This window comes from Cheilinus undulatus, linkage group 12 (assembly GCF_018320785.1).
Source record: "Cheilinus undulatus linkage group 12, ASM1832078v1, whole genome shotgun sequence".
Taxonomy (NCBI): domain Eukaryota; kingdom Metazoa; phylum Chordata; class Actinopteri; order Labriformes; family Labridae; genus Cheilinus; species Cheilinus undulatus.
In genome coordinates, this window is record NC_054876.1 from 43,029,050 (window position 1) to 43,056,462 (window position 27,413).

The 27,413-nt window shown below is 39.8% G+C and overlaps 1 protein-coding gene across 13 annotated transcripts in view; it reads left to right on the forward strand.

The window, feature by feature from the left end:
• Positions 1–27,131, forward strand: part of ncam1a (neural cell adhesion molecule 1a) — a 513,459-nt gene extending 486,328 nt beyond the window's left edge. For 10 of the 13 annotated variants that reach the window (XM_041801697.1, XM_041801703.1, XM_041801700.1 and 7 more), the window contains 4 exons: positions 11,935–12,148; positions 13,523–13,636; positions 17,038–17,487; positions 26,983–27,131. In XM_041801697.1, the coding sequence (XP_041657631.1) occupies positions 11,935–12,148; positions 13,523–13,636; positions 17,038–17,487; positions 26,983–27,103 (899 nt within the window). In that variant the 3' untranslated portion in view covers positions 27,104–27,131. The remainder of the gene's footprint in view (positions 1–11,934; positions 12,149–13,522; positions 13,637–17,037; positions 17,488–26,982) is intronic. The other 3 variants (XM_041801707.1, XM_041801712.1, XM_041801709.1) reach the window with 1 other exon arrangement.
• Positions 27,132–27,413: the final 282 nt, after the last annotated feature.

Below are 27,413 nucleotides of genomic sequence, written 5' to 3' on the forward strand. Positions count from 1 at the left end.
TAACGGCAGTATCTGTTATCCCTCCTTTGGGCACTACAACTTTTGCAAAAATCCTATCATTGTGGGCACATTAAATGATTGTGTTAGCACTAGCCCACCGGCTAAAATTTGACTCTGCAGCCTGTCTCCATTCAGCTTTTGGAGCTTATATTAAACAACTTTGTAAACAACTTATTTCTGGGGTTAAATGCTGTGGCCACTGACTTTCTACTGCTTTCTTTTTTGTCATCCTGATTTTTGTTTCAGATCCTGATATGGTTTAAACTAGCAAAAATAGTGGTTTAGCCAGATTCCATGTCAGTCATCAGGCAGATCCATCTTGCAAGGCTGAAATCGTAAACGACTGTGCCCAGTGTAGCAATTAGCTTGAGTTTAGCTATGGTATAACAGCAGTTTAATCAGAACTGAACCACATTTCTTTATTAATAAAAAAGAGAAAACAAATGCACTGAAAGATTTTCATGGTGCAAAAGTTGTTTTGTTGTTCTCCCAGCTTGCTTCTGCACGTGTTTGCAGTTGCACTGTAAGCTGGCATAAACAACAGCTGCTGGAGGAGCGATTAGCTGGCACGTAGCTACAGTGGCAGTTTTTTTCATAACTGGGCCACATTTCTTCATCAAAACAGGAGCAACAAACCACACGAAAAGCTTTTTGTGGCAGAGAAGATGTTTTTGCTGTTCTCCTGACCTGCTTGACATGAGTTTGCGATGGTAATGAGGGGGTTTAGTTGTATTGCAACTCTATAAAGCTCGTAGCTGGGATGTAGCTTTAGCCACAATCTTTATCAGTATTTCTTGATTTGACGAGGAGCAAAGAACCACGCTGAAAGAGTTTCTTGATGGAGAAGACATTTTTGCATTTTTCACTATCAGCCTCAGCATGAGTTTTATCCACCAACAAGCTCCACCGTTGTAACCACAATGCTTACCAGAGCTGTGCATGCCGACTACCTCATTTTGTCTCTGATTGGCCTATAATGAATGTGACTGACAGAACATCACCCAATCACCTTCTGAGAATTGTTTGTGAAGTCCTGTCCTTCCCAAACACTTTGTATGGGAGGTTCCCAAGGTGAATGTGAGATCTGTCCCAAGCAGTCAACTTATAAAACAGTCTATCTGTTCTCAGGTTAGGCATGGAGTTCACTCTGACATCACTGGAATAAAAATTGCATGCAGTGTGCACACCCATTCTATTATTGTTATTAATATTATTAGTTAAATGGATAAGGCCCGTACCAATTGGTGAGGTATATTTCAACAGGCAACAACAAATACAATACTTATTTTGTTGTTATGGTTGCAATGTTAAGGTTTTGCAATAAAATCTGGCTAACATTGCTTGAATTTTCCAGCAAGGTTCCCTTTCTGCTGGACCCCGGAAAGCTTCAAATAATTGTTTTTACTGCCAGGTTATCATGCCCATTAAGCTCTGCCTCAGTGTGTTGCTATTGTGATCACACATAAAACAGCTCCTTACATTCATGGTCTCACAGATATTTAAATGTTCCTGTGTTATTTATGTCTGCTCCAATCAGTCACCACTTAATGCTAAGTACATGCATTGTTGGACATTTTATTATACAGTTCGTCTTATTTATGTTGATATATTTGAGCTAGATTAGATAAGAATGCATTTTTCTGTTTTTTAATGAATGTATCTGTCAGTGTTTTAATAATATGCAAATTAACTGCCAATATCTGTGTAAACAAGTCAGGCAGGTTGTCTGCGCTGGACAGGGACCAGTTATTGATTTCTCAGGAATTTGTGGCGTTGGTTGAAATTGAGGCTTATCTCACTCTGTCTGTTATCAGGGCTCCTCTCAGGAACTGCCTGGGTACTGTACCTGACAGGCCTGTAAAGAGAAATGTTTGTGTAGTCCATCCTGACACGTGGATTTGTGCTTTCTTCCTCAGTGAGAAAACCCCCCTGCGGCATTGAATACATGCCACATGATTTATTGTGCCTGTTAAAATGCAAATGAGGCGACAGGCGGAGGAAAAACAAGTGCTGTCTGCTACACTGTAGTCACCTATGAGTAGACGGAGCAGAGGCACACTCTTTCCATCAGAGAAAATTAAGAACTGTAAAGTACGATGCAGCCAAGGGGATGGAGATAGTGAATATAAACAGAATGTCTAGATTGACCATGGGCTGTGCCTTCACTTGAAAATATATCTGTCGTAAAAGTTCCGTCAACACAAACACGTTGGAGAGGCATAGAGAATAATTTAGAAAGAAACTATCAATCACTGCTGAGGCTGTGAAACAGTGGCTGTCTGAGGTTTTAAAAACAGGAGAACAAATCATATGGCATCAAGTCAGAATGGAGTCTCTCTTACTGAAGTCTGTTTTAGTGCTGAATATGTGTCAACAGAACTGTCACCTTCATACACCTTTCTATGACAAGTAACATTTTTAATGGAGCGTCAGGGCAGAGTCCGTCAAGTTGTAAAATCTGGATATTTAGATGTCAGTGATAAATGTGTCACATAAACTGGACCAATGAAGATGTTAATACATGAAGTTATAATAGAAGCAAGGGTCAAACTTAGAGGTCTCCTGGGGGTGTAGCAGACTGAAGCAGGATTTGTGGTCAGAGGTCACTTCAGGGATTTCTGTACCACCAACACTGTCAAAAATGCATTTTTGATCATACATTATATTGATTTCCTTAAATTATGTAAGGTAGAAACCAAGTGAACCTGAAGATTTGAGTTGAGCCAACATTTTCTGGAGGCAAAACTTCAATAAACTTAGCACAGAAAGTAAAGAAATTTGTGTTTGGTAGATTATTTCTTTGTAAGCTTCTTGGCAATAAATCATATACTGTGGAAAGCCTGTTTAATTACCTTTTAAATGGTGCCACATTTTGGGAACATGCATTTTTGGGATGAGCAGCAGAGCTGAGTATGTGCGTTTCACCCATGGCACTCATATTTGTTTGATTATACAGATTGCTGCTCTGATAGAGTAACATCTTTTGGTGGAGGCAGTGTGATGCTGTGGGGCCGCACTGGATAAACAAGGCTTGTTTTCATTGGAGGAAATCTCGATGCAGAGAGATTTGGACATGAGATTCAGTTACCAGTGGCAATCCAGTATCTCCACTGTCTGGGACCGAACTCTATCCTCCAAGATTCCAGCGCTCAGCCCCACAGAGTGGAGTTTATCAGAGTACAACCAAAATTTGGGAGTGGAGAGGATGGAATGTCCTGCCAGCAGTCCTGACCTCAAACCCCTAGACCACATGTGGATCAGCTTGGGTGTGCTGATCATGCCAATGGCAGAATAAGCCGTCTGACATTGGCAGAAAAGAATTGGCAAATTTTTAATTTAATTTCAACCCAAATACTCAGCTCTGCTATTCATCCCATGCATCCTTCCAAATGGGGCACCTTTGAAAGGGCAAATAAATAGTGTAAGATTTTTTGCCAAGAAATAATCTAGCAAACACAAATTTACTCACTTTTTGTACTAAGTTTTGCTGGCACAACTACTTTCAATGAGCCACCTAGAATATATATTTCTACTGATAACATCTACTGCCAACTAAGCATTTTTAGCAGTGAGCTTATTATGCCAACATAAAGTATCAAAGTAGAGCCCCTCGACTCAACAAAGCTGTGAAACTTGTTACGTACCTATTTCACATTAGGCCCTCATAATTGTTTTTACTGTTTGGTTCAGCTTTCCACTCACATCATGCCTGTCCATGCTGTTGTCCTGAGGTAATTCAATGTTTGAAAAAAAAACGTTGCTATTTAAACAATCTGCCACGCGTCCCTGAATGATGAGAAACTGCTGTGGCATCACTGCTGCGCACTTGGAGACAGGGGAATTCTGGGTGCAGTTCAGCTTAGCCTGGCACAGCCAAACTAGTCTTGGAGAAGTAAATCAGGACTGCTTGGTTTGAATCGGTGCAGCCACACATGTTTTTGTATCAATTTTGTGTCCCCATACCTTCAGAGCTTCAACTTAGATATAACTGAGGCTGTTATACAAACAAGACAAAGTCAGAGCAACAAATTTCATTCAAAGAGGACACAAGAGTTACAATAGTCAGTTGTACGTTATGTTAAACTTGCTTCGTAGTACAGGCCTCTGGATCACAAAGGCTGGTTATAATCTCAGCTAATATAGGAGAAATTATGTGATAAGATGATATAATGATGGGATTCAGTTGACTTGCTTTTTCCGGTGAATCTTTTAAATACACACGCATTAGTGCAAATCAAGACTGGTTGATTGGTGGAGCTGTTCGCTTCATGATTACTTGGGTGAAGAGTTTGTCTTTGTTTCTTTTGGTCTTTTAGTGCTATATGTCAACCATAGTCATGAAGGCAAAAGAAGCCCTACCTGTTGAACTGCAATCCACCCTACAGAGGCTGATTTTGCTAGATAAATGTATTCCCCTTAATTTTCTGTGAGGAAAGACTCTTCTCTGATCAGTGTAAAATGACAGTGACAATCTCCCAAGGAGGGAGATTTAGAACAAAAGCAGTTGGCGGCAGGAAATACATCAGTGTTCATGGTCTGGATTTGGCTTATTATCTGTGATAAAGACTTAAAACAACAAAATGGGGAACAGAGTTTCTAGGAACATCACTTGAAGTTATCCTTACAATTTTAATGTCTTTCCTGTTTGTTTCGTCACTGCTGTTATAAAATGCTGCAGGCTGTGATGAGGCCTTTGCACAGATGGGTTCACAGAGAAGAGTGTTTCCTCCTGCTCTTTATTCCAGGTACTCTGGGTATAATCAGTTTACAGATGTCCTCTATATGTAGAATATATTGATTTTACACTTTTAAAGTTATTTCCAACTAATGTGTTTATCTGAATCAAACAGGTTCCTTATCGAATAAGCTAGCTGGCTTATTTCTGCTCTTTCTCATGTTTGTTGCTCTCACAGCTTGATTGGTGCTCAATCCTTCACAGATTCTAGCAGATAGCCACAGTCTTACCTGTCTTATTAAAAGCCCCAATAACTAATGAGATATACTTTGATTTTAATGAATGGGCTCTGAAAAACAGTCTTACTGAGACAGTCTACTTCTACAAAAAAGAGCTGCTTCAGAAGAGTATATATCATTTGATGCAAAAAGAGAATTGTTTGGTTTTATGAAATGGAAGAGTAGATGAATTTCTTTTAAGAAGTAGCATGCACATCCAAAATTGATATGTTCTGGGTGCTGGATAAAAACACAAAAGCTTGAGGAAGACTGAGTCAGCACACCAAAAGCTGCTTCAGATTGGATTAAGTGAAGTATATCACCACCAGCACCATGATATCCTTCATTAAATGCAATTAGAGGGGATGAAATTACCATTGATTGGCAGTAGTGGTGTTTTAAGGCAGTGATGACTGAGTGCACTCTGGTATATTCTTGATGCTACACATTGATACTGAAAGGATCTATTCAAGCTGATACTCTGCCATGGCTTTTTATTGAAGAAACTCAAGGTGCTGCTTTTATCGACCATGAAACACTACAAAGGCACCCACCGGCACATTGCAGTTAAGTTGAAGGTGACTCAGCATCCAATTAACGTACTCTGATGCACAGGACCAACCACCTGACACACCAAGACTGTTTCAGATATCCATTTCATCCACCTGGGAAAACCTTTGGATGAATGTTCTGTCAAATTCATTATGAGCCAATCAGAGCAACATGACAAGATGAGGTAGTCAACATGCATATTTCCAGTAAGTAACGTGAGCTTGGGCCAGCAAGCTACTTAAATGGAGGAGCTGTTGGTGGATAAAACTCATGCCAAGACTGGAAAGTACAAAAACATCTTTTTTGCCATAGAACCTCTTTGTATGAAGACATGCTGTTCAGATCTGAAAAACTGCTGCTGTAGCTACACACAAGCTAATTGCTCCTCTAGCATTCATTGTATTAGACTGGCTTGCAGGAGCTGAACAGCCATTGGTGCTTTTCTTTGCTCTTCTTTTCATAAAGAAATGTGGTCCAGCTCTGATAGAACTGCTGCTGTACTTTTATCTACATCCAAGGTATTTGCTATACCGGCAGCAGCTGTTGCTTCTGTCTTTCAGTACAACTAAACCCACCCGTAGCTACTGCCTCGTTTTTCTACTATGATTGGTTTGGTCTTTTCTAAAACCGGGCACAATCGTATCAGACTGGAGCTTTGCAAAATGGATTCGCCTGATAACAGACATGGAATTTGGCCAATCCATCTGCTTTGTAAGGTTAGACTGTTGATGCCTTAAAGTTTTTTACTAAATGATTTTGAACTTGCAAAGTGAATGGATGGGCCTGATTCAATGTCTTTCTTGTGAAGCTTCCATGTGAAAAGTTTGGGCCTGGTCCGAGAATTAATGGGCCAACAGACAGAGTTTAGTTTTACTGCAAGCTAGTAAACAATGGCAGCCAGGGATGAGATCAGCTCAGATTTAGCTTTATTGGCAATTTATATGAATATTTCTTTCTTGAAAGAACAGCAAAGAACCACAGTGAAAACTGTTTTTGTTCTCCTTTTGACCATTAGTTTGATTGGCCGACTAGCTCCACTGACAGTAAAAAATGCTGCTTGTAAAGCTTGCATGGTGAGTTACTTCTTGGGCCTGCTCACCTACTAAGTCATTTGTTTTGCTGCTGTGTTTGGCTCATAATTAATGTGACAGACAAAATGTTTGTCCAGTCACCCGCCAAGATTTTTTCAAAAGGTTGTGTACTTCCCCAACATCATGTATGGGATGCTGCCCGCATGGATGTGAAATTTATCCTATGTGTGGATATGTTAACCAGTCTTATAATCAGTCTAAAAGCGTTTTTCAATGACTTGAGTGTGACAAATCAAGCATTTAAAAGGATAGATGGGTATAGTTACGACTTTATCAGGTCACTGTTTAGTGGCAATGAGGCAGAAAAACACAGATTTAAGCATTTAGATGCCTGAAAGTCAAGATTTATAAGAAATACAGAATTAAACCTTTTATTTCCTGTTTGAAGTGTTGTGGTAAGTAGGTTCAGCTTCAGCGCAGTGCAGCATAATTCTGACACTATGTTAACATGTTTTCAGTCTCATGTCTTGTCATGTTGGATTTTTAACAAGTAAATGGGAGCAAGTTATATCAGAGTACAAACTTTCGTTCCCTTAAAAATGAACTTGTGTTGAAGTCTGGAGCTATCAGCACCAGATTCAGCACTCTTTTATGTTAAACTTGCAGCATTTTTGGATTAAGTAAGAAAAGTTAACCAGTAGCATGGGATAAGAGAGTTTGGTTCCTGAATATTTTTATTCTTTCCTCAAAGAAATCCTCATCTGACATTTTTCTGGTAAATCGTGCTCTCAGGTTGCATACAAATATGGGAATTTGGCTACCATTCATTGGTCCACGATTTTTGAAATGTCATGAAATGCCAAAAACGAATGACGAGAGCACAGAAAGCTGTCGTTGAAATGCAAAGCCTCAGAGCCTGAGCCGCCTTGGACCTCCAAATCCTATTTATTCCATCCTGTGTCAGGACTGCATGAGTATTTGTTTATGTGGAATAATCTGTGGAAGAAAATAACCCACGCTGCTCTTTGGCCTTGAAGTGGAATTATAAATGTGATGACTGCTTGCATATGTTGAGATAAGCGGGGGGCTCAGATAACCCCTCTTAACATTTATGTTTCCTCTGAAGTTTTGGAGTGGTTAAAAATGATTGAACAGCAACAAGAAACAAGAGAGAACTGGTGGTTGGATAAAGCTCTTTTACAGTAAAGAGCTGCTGTATGGATTACATTCTCTGATCTCACTGTAAAGATCTGTTTAAGGTATTATTCTCTTTCTTGTCTTGCTGGTTTACTGCTATTATAACCTCTGTTTATTCCAGTGGTCTGCCTCTGACAATCACGGGTCAGAACATGGATGTCTGCAAGAATCTCTCCATGCAAAGAAATGTTACCCCATGAGCAATTTGGCTAAAATATCGAGACTGAAAAGTTCACTTTGATATGTAAGATTGAACAGGATTTTTTTCTGATATGGTCCAAGGCCAAAAGTCTTCATTCTCTACTATTGCATTTTGCAGACAAACTCAGAAACAAACATTAACTTTCAGACCAACTTCGTCTGGTATTTTCCTCCAAGGTTAAAACACTTTTAAAGTTATGAAGAGTATAACACCAAGGCAGCACCTCTACTCTTCCATTTTCTTTTAAATCTTATATTTACTCAAAAATTTTCTAACTTCTCTACCATGCAGCAAAGATTTAACACTGCTCCATTTTAAACACACCAACTGTTTAATAGCCGAACCATGGCAGTGTTTCCAAAATCCTCTGACAAACAGCAGAATTATCACCAGCAGGTTAAAGGTTGTTTTTCATCAGAGAGATATGTCAACATCCATTAGATAGATTGGACTGAACATTTGCTGTTCCTATCTGCCAGAGACAACAATTTATATAATACTATAACTTTATGCCAACAAACAATGAAACACTGCCTGCATGTTCTGAGTGAAGTGGACCTGCATCAATGCATTTAACTCTGGTTTTATAAACAAGGAGCACACTATCAACAGAATGCAACCTGATAATCATTTATTGATTATGAATAGAGCTCAACAGTGGTTCCTGAGGTAAAATCTGGTATTAACCATCATGCCATAACCATGTGATGTAGCTTTACCACAATTGACCTCAGTGTGTAACAATGGTATATGTTTGTTTGCAATCATGGGGAAAAGAACTAGAAAAACAAGACATGTTTTTAATGTGATGAACAATTTCTTAAGTACTCTTAGACAGTGCTTAAGTGTGGATTTACATCTCTATACAAGGATAGTAGCAAAAGATGAATGCTCAGCAGATGACTCCATGTGAAAAAAAAGTGTCCTCCAGGGAAAGTCTGAGTCTATGAGGTTCTAAAATTGTTCAGGGGCCATGCAGATGCTTTGTCTTCTCCAGTTACTATCCTCAAGGTGCATTTTGCTTCATGAACATACACCATATTGCCAAAAGTATTCGATCACCTGCCTTGACATATGAACTGAAGTGACATCCCATTCTTAATCCATAGGGTTTAATATGATGTCGGTCCACCCTTTGCAGCTATAACAGCTTCAACTCATCTGGGAAGGCTTTCCACAAGGTTTAAGGGTCCCCACTGCTCTATAGTCCAGTGGCAGCTTGCTTTACACCACTGCGTCCGACGCTTTGCATTGCACTTGGTGATGTATGGCTTAGATGCAGCTGCTTGGCCATGGAAACCCATTCCATGAAGCCCTCTATGCGCTGTTCTTGAGCTAATCTGAAGACCACATGAAGTTTGGAGGTCTGTAGCCATTGACTCTGCAGAAAGTTGGCGACCTCTCCGCACTATGCACCTCACCGTCCGCTGACGCCGCTCTGTCATTTTACATGGCCTACCACTTGGTGGCTAAGTTGCTGATGTTCCCAATTGCTTCCACTTTGTTATAATACCACTGACAGTTGACTGTGGAATATTTAGGGGCGAGGAAATTTCACGACTGGACTTGTTGCACAGGTGACATCCCTATCACAGTACCACACTGGAATTCACTGAGCTCCTGAGAGTGACCCATTCTTTCACAAATGTTTGTAGAAACAGTTTGCATGCCTAGGTGCTTGATTTTATACACCTGTGGCCATGGAAGTGATTGGAACACCTGATTTCAATTATTTGGATGGGTGAGTGAATACTTTTGGCAGTGTTATGTAGTTAAATATCAAAGGTTCACTGCACACTGTCAGTACTACAGCTGAAGTTGTCATTATACCAGATTTTTTTTTTATTTTAAATGCAATACAGTTCAAATCAAACAATTTTGATACCGGCTTTGATGCCACTGCCACAAAAATTATGCTTGATTTCATTAAATGTTTTATATCCAACCTGCACATTACAAAGTTTCATTTAACAGTAAAGGCATACCAGAATTAGGGCTATATAAGTCACATATTTCCTCTGAATTATCCTTTATAAACCAGAGGAAATGTATGCAGTCTATAAGTTCTAATTTTTTTCATATTTTGGTCATGTTCTATCAGTCAGTGTTGTGCTAGGCTGTGATGCTGACATCAGTCCAAGTTGGGATGTGAAGGGGAATTTTTAGGACCAGGAGATAATGCTGCCTCTCTCCTCTGCTCCACCTGTAACAGACAAACGTGCATCTTCAACAGGCACTAAAGAGACTTAAGACAACATATTTACCGTCTGATTAATCTGACATGAGGGATAGAGGCTATGACGAGAGCAGAGCAGAGACACCCAGGAGGAAGAAAGAATGTCTCTACCCACTCTCTCCCATTTCAGCTCTATCCACTGTCCTTCGCTATTAAATAAAGGCACGAAAAGCCCTTAAATCAATGTTATTTTTTTTTTTTTTTTTTTTTTTTTCAAAGATCAACATCAGAAGAAGAGCTTTAAAATATCAATTATTTGGTCTCATTGGAAAAGCTTTTATTGGCAACGATAAACAGACGCAGCAATGAATTATTTATTTATTTAACCTTTATTCAAGCAGTTAAAACCCATTGAGTTTGAGATCTCTTTTACAAGGGTGACCTGGCCAAGAGGTCAGCAGCACACGTCATAATTGTGGGATATGTAGTTCCTTCTTTCCATGGAAAAGCTTTACAGCCTTGTGTCTATGCTTTTTCTCTCCTTTCCAACCCAATTTTTGCACTAAATCAAATGCTCTATTGTCACAAGGAACCAGATAACTGTTTGCCTTGTTTTTAGGATTAAAAGTAAGGGTATAAGGATTCTCAGCAATGGTAACAATGAATTTAAATGGGGAATTGACTTCTGGAACCAGAGCTGTAAAAACTGCTCTATTGAGATGACAATCTGCATCAAGTGATGATAAAAACTCTGCAGTTAGTTTAGAGAAGGTTCTTAGGGGGCCTGCTGTCACTTGGAGGCACAGCAAATCCTTTCTAGACAAAGAAATGTAGAAAAGGGGTGGAAGAGAGGAATGTGGAATGCAAGAGGAGAGGGATAGGTGGGAATTTATGGGACAAGACTTTTGAGGTATGGTGGAGATGTTTGAACTTTGATTTATAAAACAAGTACACTTGTGTTGTTTGTTGAGAGCTTGTCTTATTGGGTTCACAATGTCCCTTGATATCTAGTTAGTTCAGCCATTTTCTCCAGTTTTTAGAAAATTAATTGTTAAACTAGCTGAGAGAAGAGGAATAAGACAAGATCAAATGTAGCTCAAGCTACATTTATGTATGCATAACTTACTGAATCATAGCCGGGGTTTGTTCTTCTTACTTTGGTGATGCTTCTTTTTCAGCTCTCAGATTGAGTGTCATTCATTTTGGTAAAGGTATTCATGCACATCTCTATCAGAAATGTTCATTGACATGTTAAAGTGTGTCTAAACATGTCCAGAATCTTTGTCAAAGAGCAGTGCAACAACATAAAAAGGTTTGTATTGAAGGTTTAACTCTGTTTTGTGATATTTAGGTGTAATATAGAGTAATATCCCCCACTGAACAAACTAATTTAGATTTATGACTGTTTAGTGGATCTGTTTGTCTTCTCTTTGTGATGTAGATGTGTGTGGTGTTTTAATCTTCTGAAGTGGCGTGATCGTGTGTGAAATTGAACACCTCAAGTGTGTCGGCTGTGATGATTTTCAAGAGTAAATATGAAGTCTGTCTCATGAAAGCAGAGACGGAGGTTTTATTGAGGTTTAGACTCACCTCCAAATTCCCTGAGAAATGAGTGACACACTCGAGGTCTCGACTGCTGAAACCTGAAGCTTTGTATCAAAAGGCCGACTGCATTCCTCATCATGTCTCTCCCTCTCTCTTTCTAACTTTCTCTCTCCCCTCCCCTCCATGTTAAATCCCTCCCTCCTCCTAACTCCTCTTCTCCTCCTGTCTTTCTTGCCTGCTGTGCTTGTGTCTCCTCTCTTCCTGTCTCTTCCCTGTAGATCCCATCGGCAGCAGCAGCAGCTCTGGCCTTGGCACCGGAGCCATCGTGGGCATCCTCATCGTGGTCTTCTTCCTGCTGTTGGTGGGCGTGGACATCACCTGCTACTTCCTGAATAAGTGTGGACTCCTCATGTGCATCGCTGTGAATTTCTGCGGGAAGGCCGGGCCTGGCGCTAAGAGCAAGGACATCGAGGAGGGGAAGGCAGCTTTCACGTAAGTAAAATCCCGTTGAAGCACATTATTTTTAAATGTGTGGTGTAATGCTGCCCTAATCAATAGATTCTTATGAAAAACTATTGGTTAGACTCCCTCCAAACACCATTTTGCTTTGATTTGAAGTGCAAAGCAGCGACACTTCAGCAAGCTTTGTCACGCTTTCATATCAAACTGTTTCCCTCTCACCAAAGAGACAGATTCTCCCTCATGTGAAAGCACAAATGCACAAATAATCCTTCTTATTTCAGCCCAAACCATGATCTTTTTCTCTGCCTTAGTCAGAGTATTTGGCACTTCAACCTGACCAAAGTGTGTCAGTTACACAAGATAAAATTTGTGGGCACAAAAAGAATCAATGTACAGAAAAGGATCAAGGTTTGGCTTTCACATCAGAACACAGTCCTCCCCACCTGAGCAGGTTTTAGCACCATAGCAATGCTAGTTTCATGGCTGCTGCAGGGTGAACCCTGCCACTCTCCGAATGTCAGCTGGGATAGGATTTTTCCCATGCCTCTGGTAATATGCAAGGACATCCAGAGCAGGACCTGGGTTGTGCCAATCGTCCTCCCAGCTGCCTCAGCCTCAGTTTTGGGCCTGCCTAAAAGTTATGCACAGTACTGCACATTGTAAATTGGGTGTGTTGTTGCATCCGTCAAGCTTACCCAAGTCAGCCTTCAAGACTAAACATCAGGTAAACGGTACTGCTCAATGCATTAGTAAAGGACCCAGCCCTAACTAGGAAATGCATGCCACAATTAAGGTTTACATCAAGTGTTTGACAGTAAAATGTCTTTACCTTCAGATCAAATTTCAGTTTTTGCAGTTAGCCTTTGTTTGATCAAGTATTCTTTTCAATATATCGAACTTTGTTTCATTGTACCAGCAGTGAAAACCACAAAAAAACAAACATTTCAACTAAGCAGCTTAGACAAGCCACACATAATGAAAATGAATAATGAAGCATACAGAGTTTATATTTGGGCCCAGCGAGCAAACACTTTAAAGCTCAGCACAATCACAGATCAGTGTGATGACAACAGACAGGCCCCGAGGGAAACAACTCCAATCACAGGCTGCAGGTGGAGGAGGATCAAATGTTGGAAATCAAATGAGGGAGTGTGTTTGTCAGATTAAAAGACTATACTGATGTTTTTCCATGTTGCAGCTCATTAAAAAAGATTTACTCTAACCAGGATGCTGATGAATTAGAACCGGCTTTTCTATTGCATATGTGGTTGTAGAAGTAGATTATGATCATGTGTAATAAAGACACCTGAGCGTACTTTAAGCTCTTCTGTGATCTGCCAGTGCTGAGCAGCAAACAAAGTTAGCCTTCTAGCTTGCTAACAGTGTGCTGCCCTCCAACAATAGGAAAGATGAGTCTAAGGAGCCGATTGTTGAGGTGAGAACGGAGGAGGAAAACACCCCAAACCAAACAGGGGGTCCCACTGAGCCCAACGAGACCACACCTTTGACAGATCCTGAGTGAGTACAGAACCAAACCACTTCCTCAGTCTGAGGCGACTGACAGCTTCATGTGAGGCTGATGTTTCTGTTTTAGATTATTAAATGTGAATCTGAGGGGTATTATGCTGCTCCATATCTTTAGTCATGTACATATTAGTACAGTGCATGATAATAAAACAAACTACAGGCTGCTGTAAACACCAGGTTTTTAAACTCCTCATATGGTAATGCTTCAGATACTTCTCAACCAGTATTCCCAGGGAAACAAAAAAGTGTCTTACCAGTAGAAATTTAGCTTTTAGGGAGGTATGTGAAAATAAAAACACTCATGTCAGGCAGACTGAACTGAGGGTTTTCACAGGCTGGTTTCACACATGCACTCCTGAACATTTCAAGATATTCTGCATCAGCAAATTTTCTAAGTTGTTATTCAGTAAACCAATCAATTTTTATTCATATAGCATTCGATTCATCATTAAAGTGTCTAGAGATACTTTACAGAGAGGACAGGTCTAAACTGTACTCTCTGTTACATTAAATACAAAGACCCAACATTAATCCACCATATGCTCAGTATTAAGCAAAATTTAGCAACATTTCTGTGGCAAGGAAAACTTAACTTCAAGCTTAATCAGACTCAGGTTGATAGACAACTTCCAAAGCTGTGTTAGGTTGATAAGGGATTGAGGAAAAGCAGAAAAAGAAAACTGAGAGAACCACATAAAGTCAGAAGAAGAAGGTGCAGAGAAGGAGACGTGAGATGAAGGGAGAAAGAAGAGGATGAAACTGGTAGAGAGAAGGGGGAGATGCAGAGAGAGACAGAAGGAAAGTGCAGACAAAGTGAAGAGCGAGATACTGAATGACATAAGAGGGAGATGCAGGAAGATGAAAAAGAGGATGCAGAAAAACAGATAAGGAAGATGTAGAAAACAAGAAGAGGGAGATGGAGATGGTGAGAGTAAAAGGAAGGTGCAAAAAATGGACATACAAAAACACATAAGAGGGAGATACAGAAAAGAAAAGAAAAGAAAAGAAAAGAGGGTGCAGAGAAGGAAAAGAGGGAAATGCAGGAAGAGAATAACCTGACACGCCAGATGGATTTGTTTCACTCATCCATCTGGAAAACCTTCCATAGATGGTGTTTGGGACAGGGCAGAGCCTTTGAAAAACAACTTGGGGGGTGATTGGATGAACGTTCTGTCACATCAACAAAACACGTGACATCGTAGCCCCAAACCAAAGTGCGCCGCTAACAACAAATAAACTCCATAGAGAGCTGCATGATGCAAACCATGACAACTGTAGACATGCCAGTACACGGCTTTTGTTGTTTTGGAAAAGAAAACAACTCAATGCTGTTCTTTATTCTTCTTTTAACAAAGAAATGTCGTCAAGTTCTGATAAAACTTATACTTTGGCAGCATCCATGCTAATGTCGTCCACCATAATTGTACTGGCCTCCTCTCGCTGCTCTCATACATCATGCATCTGAAAGTACTGCCCCTCGATGCTGATTGGTCCTGTCACTTTCTCACCAGGCCCAAACTGTTCAGATGGGAGCTTTGCAAGATGGATTCACCAGTGAGAAACATCTGCTTTGCAAGGTTAGGAAGAGAAATGAAAGAGACACAATCAGACAGGAGAGGGAAATAGAATAGAGGAAGGTGCAGAAAAGAAAATAGGAAGATGCAGGAAGAGAAAAGAGAGACACAAGAAGACAGGAGAGGGAGTTGCAGAGAGAAGGGGGACATATAGAAGAGGGAGATGCAGAGAGAGAGAAGGAAAGGTGTAGGCAAAGGCTGGCCACACACTACAAGATTTTAAGCCAGTTTTAGCCAAGATTTGACTCCCCAAACGATTGTGGGGGTGTATACCGACTGGAGCCTCGTCGCAAATGATTATTTGTCTGAGTAGTCTGCACATGTGTGGAGTCAGACGGTATCATCCGTTTTATGTTTTTTCTGAAGTCAAGTGATCACGCGAGGTTGTAGGCAGGTCGGCAGGTGTGTGGTCTCCAGTGATCTGACAGTCTGGCTGAGTCGTCTAGTGTGTGCGTTCAGAGGAGTAAAGATAACAAATCTTTGGAAATTGTCCTGAAGCCTGTAGTCTCTCATGGTTTTAAAATCATTTCAGACTAAAAAATCCTCTAATGTGTGGCTGGCCAAAGATAAGAGAGAAATGCAGGTGGAGAAAAAAAAGGACATGCAGAAAGGGAGATGAAGAAGTAGGAAAGAGGCAGATAGAGAAAAAAGAAGAGGAATATTAATTAGAGAAGATGGAGATGCAGAAAGACTGAAGATAAAGGTGCAGAAAATGAGAAGAGGAAAATGCAAGAAGAGGAAAAAGGAGATGCACAAAGAAAGGTGAAGAGATAGAAAAGAATGAGAGAAAAAGTCAGAGGAAAGATGCAAAAATTCAGAAGAGGAAGATGCAGAGAGAGTGAGAGAAGAGGAAGGTGCAGAAATAGAAAAAAGTGCAGAAAAGGAGAAGCAGGAGATACAGAGAGAGAGAGAGAAGAGGAATGTGCAGACAAAGGTAGATGGAGATAGAGAAAGACAGAAAAAGAGAAGATGGTGCACAAAAACAGAAGAGGCAGTTACAGATAGTATAAAGTGTATCTGTTCACAATATCAACGGACAAGCAATAAAGAACAGGCAGAAAAAAAGTTTCTAAAAAAGAAGCTTTATTTCACATACAAAAGATGGTATTGGTTGCAGGATGTAATTATCGCCACTGCATGCATGTCACTGGAAATTTTAAGAACGAATTTTCAATTTAGCTCACCCCAAATCACATTGAATTATTCTAGCTAAACCCTTTTTTTTCTGTCACACCAGCAGGAAAAATTCTGTGTAAAGCCAGGATGGCATTTTAATCTTTTTGCATGACATGTGCAGGTTGCCTCCCTAAATTGGGGAAATTTCAGGATTTTTGTGCATGTGTGAAAATACAAACCAGGGTGAGATAGATGCAGAGTTTATTTGAGTTGTAAATCACACAAAGCTTCTACTGAGGTTTCATTATTTAGACTTAGAGTTGACCATACTAATATTGATGCCTCTGGTCTGATCAGATAAAAATGTAGCTTAGATCAAACCAACACTCCCACCTTCTTCTTGGTCTTTTCTTTAGTTTAAACCCTACTAGCATTATGATCCTGAGACCCTTGTAATCTTTTTTTATTGTTAATGGTATATTTTTGTTCTGCACTTCACAAATGTTTTGTTGCTAACATGTTGATTGTGTAGATTTTCTTTTTTCACTGCAGCACAGTAGCACTCACTCTGTCTCGTTTATGCCCTGACCTGCACTCTCCCTCTCCCCTGTTTTCTGTCTTACCCTCACTTTTCTGTTTGCTCTATGCTTCCTCCCCCGTCTCCACTCCTCACACCTTCCTCTCCTCCTCCCCACCACACAGGCCTGCTGCTGCAGACACCACCACAGTGGTGAACTTGCTCCCCTCCACTGCCACTAACTCAGTTGCTGAGAGCTTTAGCACGGCGCAGAGCAGTCCTGCTAGCGAGAGCACCACGCTAACCACCAGCGCCTCCAGCCCAACCAAAGCTGCCCCTGCCAAGTCCTCCCCCCAAAACAGCCCTGCTGCCCCGTCCAAAGCTAACACCCAACCTGAAGTTGGGCCCCTGGTTGACCTGAGCGATACCCCTAAAGCTCCCCCCTCGTCCAACCCTACACCCCCTGTCTCAGAGCCAGTCAGCCCACCCTCTGCTAATGCCGACGGGCAGCAAAGCCAGCCAGAGCCAGTCAAAGCCCCCAGCACCACTCAGAGTCAGGAGTTACAAGTAGACGGACCAGCCAAGGATGCACCCAATGTCCCGTGCACAGACTCGACCACACCGGCCCAAACTGAGTATGAACACTGCCATATCCCCATTCCACATCATGTCACTTCTGCTCTGCTAGCATCCCAATGACCACTAGTGTGCCAATTTATAGGAAAACTTCCCCATAAACTTTAACCTTGCAAGTTTTTTAGCATCCCTCCACAGGCCCAGATTCATAGATAAGAGAGCAAAAGTGACCGTCACCTTTTCTGAAAAATGTAATCAGGGTTTTCAATGATTTTACAAAAGTACTCAATGATGAGCAAGAATGTTTTTAATTAACACAAGTGAAAGTTTTTGGAGATGCTTAAGGACAAACATTGGAGCCAAAACACAGAAACAGCAGAAGTGATCGACCTTGCATTCACTTGAAAATCTATTGAAGTGCTTGATCACACATAAAAACCAGGGGGCTAACAGCCTCAAACAAACAAGTAGCCTTGATCAAAAAGGGTTTTCATCATCATTTAATGCTGAAGGAGGTCAGAAAAACTGTGGTTTCAAAGATTTAAAAAGAGAACAAAGTGTCTGTTAGACTTTCGTCAGTATTTCTAAGCTCTCCTGCATTTCAGTCAACTGACTGTTGCCTGATAAATATTTAAGCTGTGGGCTTGGAATCAACTTTCAATAAATGTATTCTGTTTATGTTGGAGGGAAAAGACAAGAGGCAGAGACACCAATGTCTCATCAACAGCAGCCTCATTTCCCCTGACTGATAAAAACCCAAAATATTTCACAGGAGCAATTTAACTTATTGATTAAAGGATAAACCACGAGGCAGAGCGGGGTTATTTGTAGAGTGCCATGAATGCATACAGCAAATCGAGTTGCTCTACAAAATTAAGAAGGGAAAATACAGAACGTTAACAGACTGGGCAAAAACAAGATAAAATTACAGCAGAGGATAAGAGCCTATGATGAGAAATCTTTTTAAAAATCCACTTATTTATCATATTTTTTGAAAAACGTCAGAATTCTTGAGATTTTGACTTTTGCTCTTATCAGAATTTGGACTTTTTTCCTCGGAATTCTGGCTTTAAACTCAAAAAATTCTGCCTTTTTTCTCTGAATTTTTATTTTTTGTGAGGAGTCTTACATTAATCTTAAGAATTCTTGACATGTTTCTTATTAATCTGACTTAAAAATCCAATAGTTATGTTTTGTAAGAATTTTTTATGTAAGGGATCTGAGATGAGTCTTTAGAACTCTGACTTTAAACTCACAATTTTGTCGATTTTTAAAAATGTCAATATTTTTGTAAGAATTTTGACTTTAAACTCAGAATTTTGACATTTTTTTTCCAATAATTTCTACCTATTTTTCCTGAGTTGTTTCCTCACAACTCATTTTTTTCCAAGAGTTCTGATTTAATCTCAGAATTTTGACTTTTTTCTCATGATTACATGAAAAGGTTTACACTAAACACACTATATGTAAAATTCTGGCACCAAGAGGCTCTCAACCAAAATAATAACACACTGTGACAAATACAGACCAACACTGCTCAGCTCCACACATCTTTGCTTTTTACTTTTGTTTAGAATTAAAGACTCCGTCTAGCGTTCCTTCCTGTACCCTGGGACCGCTTTCAGCGTGAACGTGGAAGTGCCATTTTAGCTAAGTAAATGAAAACAAAGCGTTTTCTGTTTAGTATAAGGTACCAATTCAATAGAACAAAGTCTTGAATTTAAAACAAGAAGTAGTATTGAGAAGGAGGCCACGAAGGTGGGCAGAGCTGAGTCTTCCTTTTTACGGTAACCAGAGGTGAGTTTGGGGGATTGAACCCATGACCTTTGGCAGACACCACAACTAGACATATCTGGTTATGATTAGAACAGTCCAAAAAATATTGGCTTTTGAAAACTTTAGGAAATAAGTGAAGCACTGTAAGACTAAAAACATGAATAAATAATAGAAAATTCAATGTATTGTGACTTTAAGAACAAGGAAAAAAATCAGTAGTCCTAAATATCTTCTGTAGAAATATTTTAAACTGTAAGGCAGTAACAGGGGTTTCCCCACCTTTAAACTGTTTAATGCAAGACTTAGACCTAGAAATTCCTTTTTTAAGCCAACTCTTTGGTTCTTCTGATTTGTGCAGGGCCTCAAAACCTTGTAAATTATTTCCATATAGCCTCTTCTCAAGTCTAAAATCCTTACACATAATATTTTAAAAAATAATGTTAAAATTAAAAGATTTGTCAACATTGATTGTCTCCCAGAAAGCTCTAGGGATGTCACACTGGTAAGGAATATTTCCAGGTGGAATAGTCCTTTAGGAATGCAGATGGCATACAATCACAGTCCATTGGGATGCTACCAGTGCTTGCCTGTCTTCATGAAACCACCACCTTCACTTCCACACTCACCCTGTTTGTCTGCTCACTAAACCAAGTCAACCTTCCTCCTGCTGTTCAGTTTCGTGTTGTTTTATCTTGATTATTTACATGAAAATTCACACCTAAGGTTTCCAGGTAAATGTGTCAGGAATGTTTGTCACTGTCCAACCAGTTATTGTAGCATTAGAAGATCTAAAACTCAGAAATATGCAAACATAATCATCATATATCATTTAAATTGTAAAAATGGGTTAATAACATCTGGCTCTTGCTTTTATTTGCTGTTATTCCTGTTGATATTTGTGGTATTCAGATTATTACATAGCATAGAAAACATAGAGCTGATACCACTGCTTAGTGCTGTATCCTGAAACATTTTTTCCTTTGCCCAGACTGTGTTGTATTTCGTTGCAGTTATAGTTGTGGGGTTCTACCATATCCCAGGGTCTTTAAGAATAGAACAATTATAGAAAACCAAGAAGTAAGCCTCCTCAGCTAGGTGCATACTGCAAGCTTCAGCCAGTTCAGACACAGATTTTGAGCTGCACAACACAGTTGAATGTCGGGTCGAGTTTCAGCCTGATTGTGCATCATTCGTCGTGCTGTGTACAGGGGGATGCAACAGCTGACCAAGCCCGACATGCTGCTCCAGGCTGCTCAGGTGGATTTCTGTCATGTTTGATATTTTTAGTCTCACAGTGAGAGCAGAACCACGAGCAGAATCCTCAACTATCGGGTATTTTTTCCTTTGTAAACTGTCAGCACTGACAGCACTATTAAATCTGCATGAAAAAAGCAGAAATGCATTTGAGATGTGCATCCCTGACTTTAATAAAGGAAATAAATGTGCAGGAAATAGGCTTATGTGCTGACCATCTTCTGACACAAAATATTTGTTATTATTTAGCTGCTCGTTGTGCTTTCTGTCGATTCAGTTTAATGTGTGTCCAAGAGTGGTTTTGTCAGTTTGTAGTTGTTTTAAGCATGACAATGAGACAATAGATCTGCCGACAGTTTGAGCACATAATTCATGCATAAATGTCGTACATCATGAAGGATTTAGTGGCACAGTATGAGCTGACATTCCACAACAGCTGTTACAGAGATGCTTTGAAATTGCACACTATATGCCTGGCTTTATGTGCATGCTATTGGCTATTTTACCTGCAAAAATAACTTAGTAAGGAGAGTTACAAATGATGCATTTTATAGCTTTCTATAGTTAATTTATTTACGACAACATTGTGGCTCCCAAATGCAGAGCTCAGTGAGTCTAAGCTGAAGTGTGTGAGCAGAAATAATCTTTGAAAGTAGTTCTACACCAAATTCTGAAATTTTTGTCCATCCTGTGTAGGAGTACAGAGGCGTATTTTTGGAGGACAATGCAGAGGAGTGCTGTCCCTCCCAGTTATGTGAGGGTGAATGAGCCTGTCCGACTAAATTAAAGACCTGTTAGGGAGTGACCTTTAAAACATCCACTTTTCTATCCACTTGATTTTGATTAAAGATAAAAGAAATTGTAGGTTAATTTAAAAAAGCGAATTTCCAAATCTTTCAAAAACACCTCTGTTTTATTTTTCAGTTCCTTTAGAAAGCCTTTATTTAGAAGTTACTGCAGTGTCTTATCAGAAGTCAGGAGTTTTGTGCTTATTTATCTGCAGATGTTTTGATTTCTAACACCCTGAAAAGATGAGGAAGAAGTAGTTGAATGTCAGAGCTTCACTGACTTACAGTCCCCTGTCTCTTTCTCATTCATCTCAAGCTTTGCTTACTCAGATGACTGGTAGCAGATGTCAAAGATGGACGAGAGTGAATGGAGAGTTAGTTTGAAGCAGAGCTCTGTCTTTTCGGCTCAGCATCACCTTAATGTAACTAAACTTGTCACTGGAAGGACTCTCTTCATATTTCTTTGGCGGGACAGAAGCGGCTCTCCCTGTGATCAAAGTGGTGATCCTTCTTCAGCATCCAAACAGCGGATGTCCTTTCAGGTTTCCTGTGGGTTTATTGGATTTTCTTATGTACCATATTTGTTCTCAGGACTCATTTTTCTCCACTGGAGAAATAAAGTATCTTCTTTGCTTTGAATTTATCTTCCAATTGAGCTTTTTGAAACAGTTTCATGAAACCAATATTGCAGATTTCTTTAAAGGAATAGTTTGGATTTTGTTGTAAGGCTGTTTGAAATACCTATCAATGATTTATTAGCCATAAGAGATGCCGGTCAGCAGTGGTGCAGAAGCATCTAACACCCGAACAGCAATATACCTAAACATGGACAAATGATTCCTAACAGTGTTTAAGGTTCAAAATGCAACATCGTAATACATTTAACACACATTAACACACCCATACACATTTAAACAATCTGCCCAAGGGCATTATGGGAATATTGCACAGACATATCCCCCCAGTATTTAAATTGCAGTGGGCTGAGCTTAGATCAGTTGACTCTCTGAAGAGTTGGACTTGCACTGAATGGATTAACACTGTCAGCTTCGACACTGAAGGCCATTTCACTCAGAACAGAGTTAAAACTACACTTCAGCTCACTTTGTTTTTATCCATAACGTGACCTTGACTGTTGAGAAAGGCGCTTAGAAATAAAATGTATTATTATTGTTAATATTAACTTACATAGAAAATAAAAAGTGTAAAGATAGATGGACACCAGAAATTGAGGGCTATCTTATTGATCTGTGGCTTCAACATAAGTGTTTATGTAACCTGTCCTGTAAGACAATGGTTCTCAACTGGTGTAGTTTCAGGGTCTACCACAGTCTCTCTGATGACAAATCACAACCCACACATTTAAAAATGTTGAACTACTCATATATAACAAAAATGTTTCAGTTTGGACCCTAACAAAACCTATGACTGAGTAAAGAAACAAGACAGAATAAACATGTTTTTACTGCATTTTACTGGAATAAGGAGTACATTTTTGCAATTTTCAATTATGGTAAAAGCAGTTAAAATATCCTTAGAAAAGGAGATAGATTCATTTGAAAATTTAGAAATGAAATCCACTGGTGAAACTGAGTACAATAAAACACATGGTTATATCATTAATGAAGGCTTCTGTTTACATAGACGTGCATTTTTGCACTCATTAACAGTCCACTGTAAACAGCTCAGTGACACACTTTTGGGTCCCGGCTCACTGGTTGAGAACCACTGCTGTTAAACATACCACAACTGAACAGGCAAGGAGAGGATTTGAAACAATTGCTACCAAAATGCATATACCAGGCAGCTAGCAGCTAGCCACATTCAGCTTATTTACTTATTAGCTCTAATTTATGGATTAGCCAGTCTTTACCACGTAATTTAACTTATTTAAAAAGCCTACAAATTGGCTGCAGGGAACATGTATGGCTTACAGTGAAGTAGTGCTTCTGTAAAGTGTCTTGCAGACTGCAGAGTAAGGCACTGAAGATGTCTAAATACAACATAAACTTACATCACTTGTTTTTAGATCAGGTTTTCTTAAAATGAGATAAATACAGTGGTAAATGTAGCCTGATCTGCTGCTGTCTATAGCCCAGCTTAGCACCAGCTCCTTGAACCAGTTTCTTGATAAAGAGTCCACGATGACCAGCATCTCCTGTGGATTATAGGCTCACTCTTGACAAGTACCTCATGCAACACCACTTTAAAAACTCTAGACTATCTCTGCACTGCATTGGTACATCATGGATATTATTAAAAACTCAGAAAGGGATTTAGTGCCCCGCGGACTGCAGAGAGATGTAGTTAAGGATAGTTATGCATTAAAAGAGAAAGGTCAGATGTTGCAGCAAGTTAATTTACAAGAGCATTGAAACTCAGTTCTCTCAGGTTCTCTTATAATTAACCTCAATGAGATTGAATTAAGTGTTAGAATTAAACATGGCAAAGCATTTAAAGATAACATGTGGGAAGCATTTTTGCAACCCAAGACAAATCCCAATGTCATCAGCCTAAGTTAGAAAATTACTGAGCACTGGAACGTCTAAAGCAGTGGAAATTAATGCACCCAGGTTTTAGAATAATTTAACCAGGAGTCCCTGAGAAATTAAGGCTAGACAAATACTGAAAAGAGCATTCTTTTATGGAGTGCTTTTATTCATTCATTCATTTAAATCTTTATTTAAGCCTCAGAAATCATTGAGGTTTCTCTAATTTGCAATGATGCTGATCTTCCTGACTTTTCTGAAGCCTGGCACACGCTGAAGACTTTAGAAATCTTAACTGATTTTTAAAATGTGAGAGAAAAATTTGAAATCCAAGAGTCCTCAGACTGCTTGTGGCTCTCGGACTTTAATTAGGATAAAAATAGCCTCACATTCATTACAGTTTCGTCTAGTTTAATAGCTGGTTCAGTTCTCAGAGTTTTATGAAAGATGTCTCCAACACCAAGAGTGCCCATGCATGACTCTTTATTTCATCAGAATATCCAAACTAGCTCATCGTATATGTCTTTAATGAGAACTAAACAAGAAAATGTTAATGAAAAATGGGAGGTAGGCACAGTTAACATGGTCACACACTGAACTTTGACATTGGGAAACACCCTCTTGTTAATGTGGCCAGATGCTCATCTTCTTAAATGTCGAGGAGGCATTTGTGCTTTAGCCTTCTTCAAGCCGACCCACAACTCATTAAGCTGGCATGTTTACTATCTAGCTGACCAGCATCTTGGAGCCATCCCACAATGCAAATTGTGGGATGGCACAATTTGCATCTTGCAGACAGAGTATATGTAATTTCTAAGTAAGGCTTTCTGTCAAGTCCTGATATCAGCTAAAAGTGAAAACCTTTTCAAATACAACTGAGATATTTCAATGTTTGTCATAATACTAAGTGGATGGCCCTCCTTGTTTGAACAATCTCATTAACAGGAGCATCTTATTGAATTAGGATATTGTGGAAAACTTTATTTTTTTTCAGTTGTTCAATTCAAAAAGGTGAAACTTATATATATAGATTCATTTTACACAGAGGGAGATATTTAAACTGTTTATTTCTTTCAGTTGTAATGATTGTGGCTTTTAGATAATGAAGACCAAAAATTCAGTATCTCATGAAATTTGATTTTGTGAGAAGTTCAATATTGTAAACTAATGGTGTCACACTCTAATTAGATAATTAACTGGAAACACCTGCAAAGGTTTCCTGAGCCTTTAAATGGTCTCTCAGTCTAGATCAGTAAACTACACAGTCATGAGGTAGACTGCTGACTGGACAGATGTCCAGAGGACAGTCAGTGGCACCCTGCACAAGGAGGGTAAGCCACAGAGGGTTATCACTACAGGGGGCTGTTCTCAGAGTGCTATATCCGAGCGTATTAATTGAAAGTGGAAGGAAAAGTGTGGTAGAAAAAGCACAGACGTACGAAGGAATTTGGCTACTACTGGTACATTCCTCGGGTCAAGCCACTCCGGGACCACAAACAACGTCAGAAGCATCTTACCTGGGCTAAGGAGAAAAAGGACTGGACTGTTGCTTAGTGGTCCTGTTTTCAGATGAAATTAAATTTTGTATTTCATTTGGAAATCAAGATCCCAGAGTCTGGAGGGGGATCAGAAGGCCACAGAATCCAAGATGCTTAAAGTCCAGTGTAAAGCTTCCTCAGTCAGTGGTGATTTGAGGTGCCATGTCATCTTCTGCTGATGGTCTCATGTGCTTCATCAAGTCTAAGTTAACACAGCCATTGACCAGGATTTAGAGCACTGCATGCTTTTGATAAGCTTCATAGAGATGAATATCATGGTCATTTAACCAAGAGCTGTTTAAATGACCATGATATGCCTGTACTTGATTGGCCGGCAAACTCACCGGGCCTGCACCCCATAGAATCTCTGGGGTATTGTCAAGAGGAAGATCAGACACTGAACCCCAAAAATGCAGATGAGCTGAAGGCTACTATAAAAGCAACCTGGGCTTCCATAACACCTCAGCAGTGCCACAGCCTGGTCGCCTCCATGCAGTGCCACATTAATGCAGGATTCATGCAAAAGGAGCTACAACCAAGTACTGAGTGTATAAATGAACATACTTTTCAGAAGGCCAGCGTTTCTGAATTAGAAATCTTTTTTTTTATGTAATATTCTAATTTTTGAAGATACTGAATTTTGGGTTTTTATTAGCTGTAAACCATAACTATTTACATATTTCACTCTGTGTGTAATGAATCTATTTAATATATGAGTTTGACTTACTGAGATGCACCTCTATATTCCTTTCAGTGCAAAATACAACTTCAAAGTCAGCCTGAGCAGTATTACACAAATAGTGATATTTAAACAAAGTGGGATGCAGTGAGTATTTTTGGCTCAAGAGGATGGTGAAGCTTGACACTCCAGGTCTGTCTGTTATTAAAGCAACAACTGAGATCAAGGTTTTCATGATTAACTTGAACATAAAGCCATCATATGAGGGCTGTTTCTATCCTTAGTCTGGATGTATTTCTGGATCCTGTATGTGGGTCAGTTCTTGGTCTAACTTTGTAAGGCCCTCAGAGAGCATGTATATGTGTCAGCAGGAAGAGAAGTGATTAATTTGAATTACAGCTGCTATTTGAGAACAGGCTCAGAGGGCAGATAAGTTTTGTGACACAACAGAGAAGTGGCAGGTTTTAAAACAGGAGCCTCAGCACAAACAGCTCTGAACTGCAAATATATTCCAACAAAGGTACAAACGCTAACACCAGAAAATGTTCAACTTAACTAAAGTACAGCTTTAAAGTCTCCTTCCTTTGTGTCTCGGCTCGGTCCAGACGGCGTGTAATCCTCTTGTGTATTGTAGTTTGTGTTGTAGGTTATGCCTCAGTCTCTCATTCCTTCATGCATTGTGCGTACTGTACCGGCCCTGTCTCATTCCGCATCAGCATTCATTGTTCCCTGAAAATAGCTGTGACATCCATGTACTCTTATTTGATGTCTGGCTAGGATAGTGAGCTTGATCCCATTATGTGTGAAATGCATTCAGTTCCAGGAGGGAAAACAAATTCCCTCAAAGCATCTTGCATGTTTTCCCCTCTATTTTTTCTCCTTTTTTCTTTGAAACATGCCACAAAAGGCAGCTCAGAGCAGACAGTTTAGCTGTGAGAGACAGACTTAGTGATCTGCTGTTAACTGAATTTCCTTTCTCTGTTGTTTTTTTTTTTGTCTCTCCCCTTGCTGCTGCGTTTTGTCCCCGTAGTGGGAAGACTGTGAAGGACGATAACACCAAAGGCGAGACGGAAGTGAAGAACGCCACAGCCGAGGTGAAGACAGTTCCCAACGAGGCTCCCCAGGCGAATGGCAATGAAAGTAAAGCGTAATCTCCTCGCCAAAACAGCGTGAAGAAGAGGGTGGTTTTGGGTAGGGGTGGGCGGTTGGGTGTGGGGGATTTTTAGGGGTTTTAAGGGGGGGGTCACAGTCACTGAAACCTCAAAGCAATGTCACCACCACCCCATTGCATCAGAAAAAACAACAAAAAGCAACAAAAATGCTAAAAAAATAAATCATGGGTCTCTTTCTGCAGTGTCTTCAGACCAGGGAAATGTAAAGACCTCATTCACATGCCTTAGTTCCTTTTACATCATTTTCTACTTCTTTATGTCACACAAAAGCAAAATTTTACACACATAA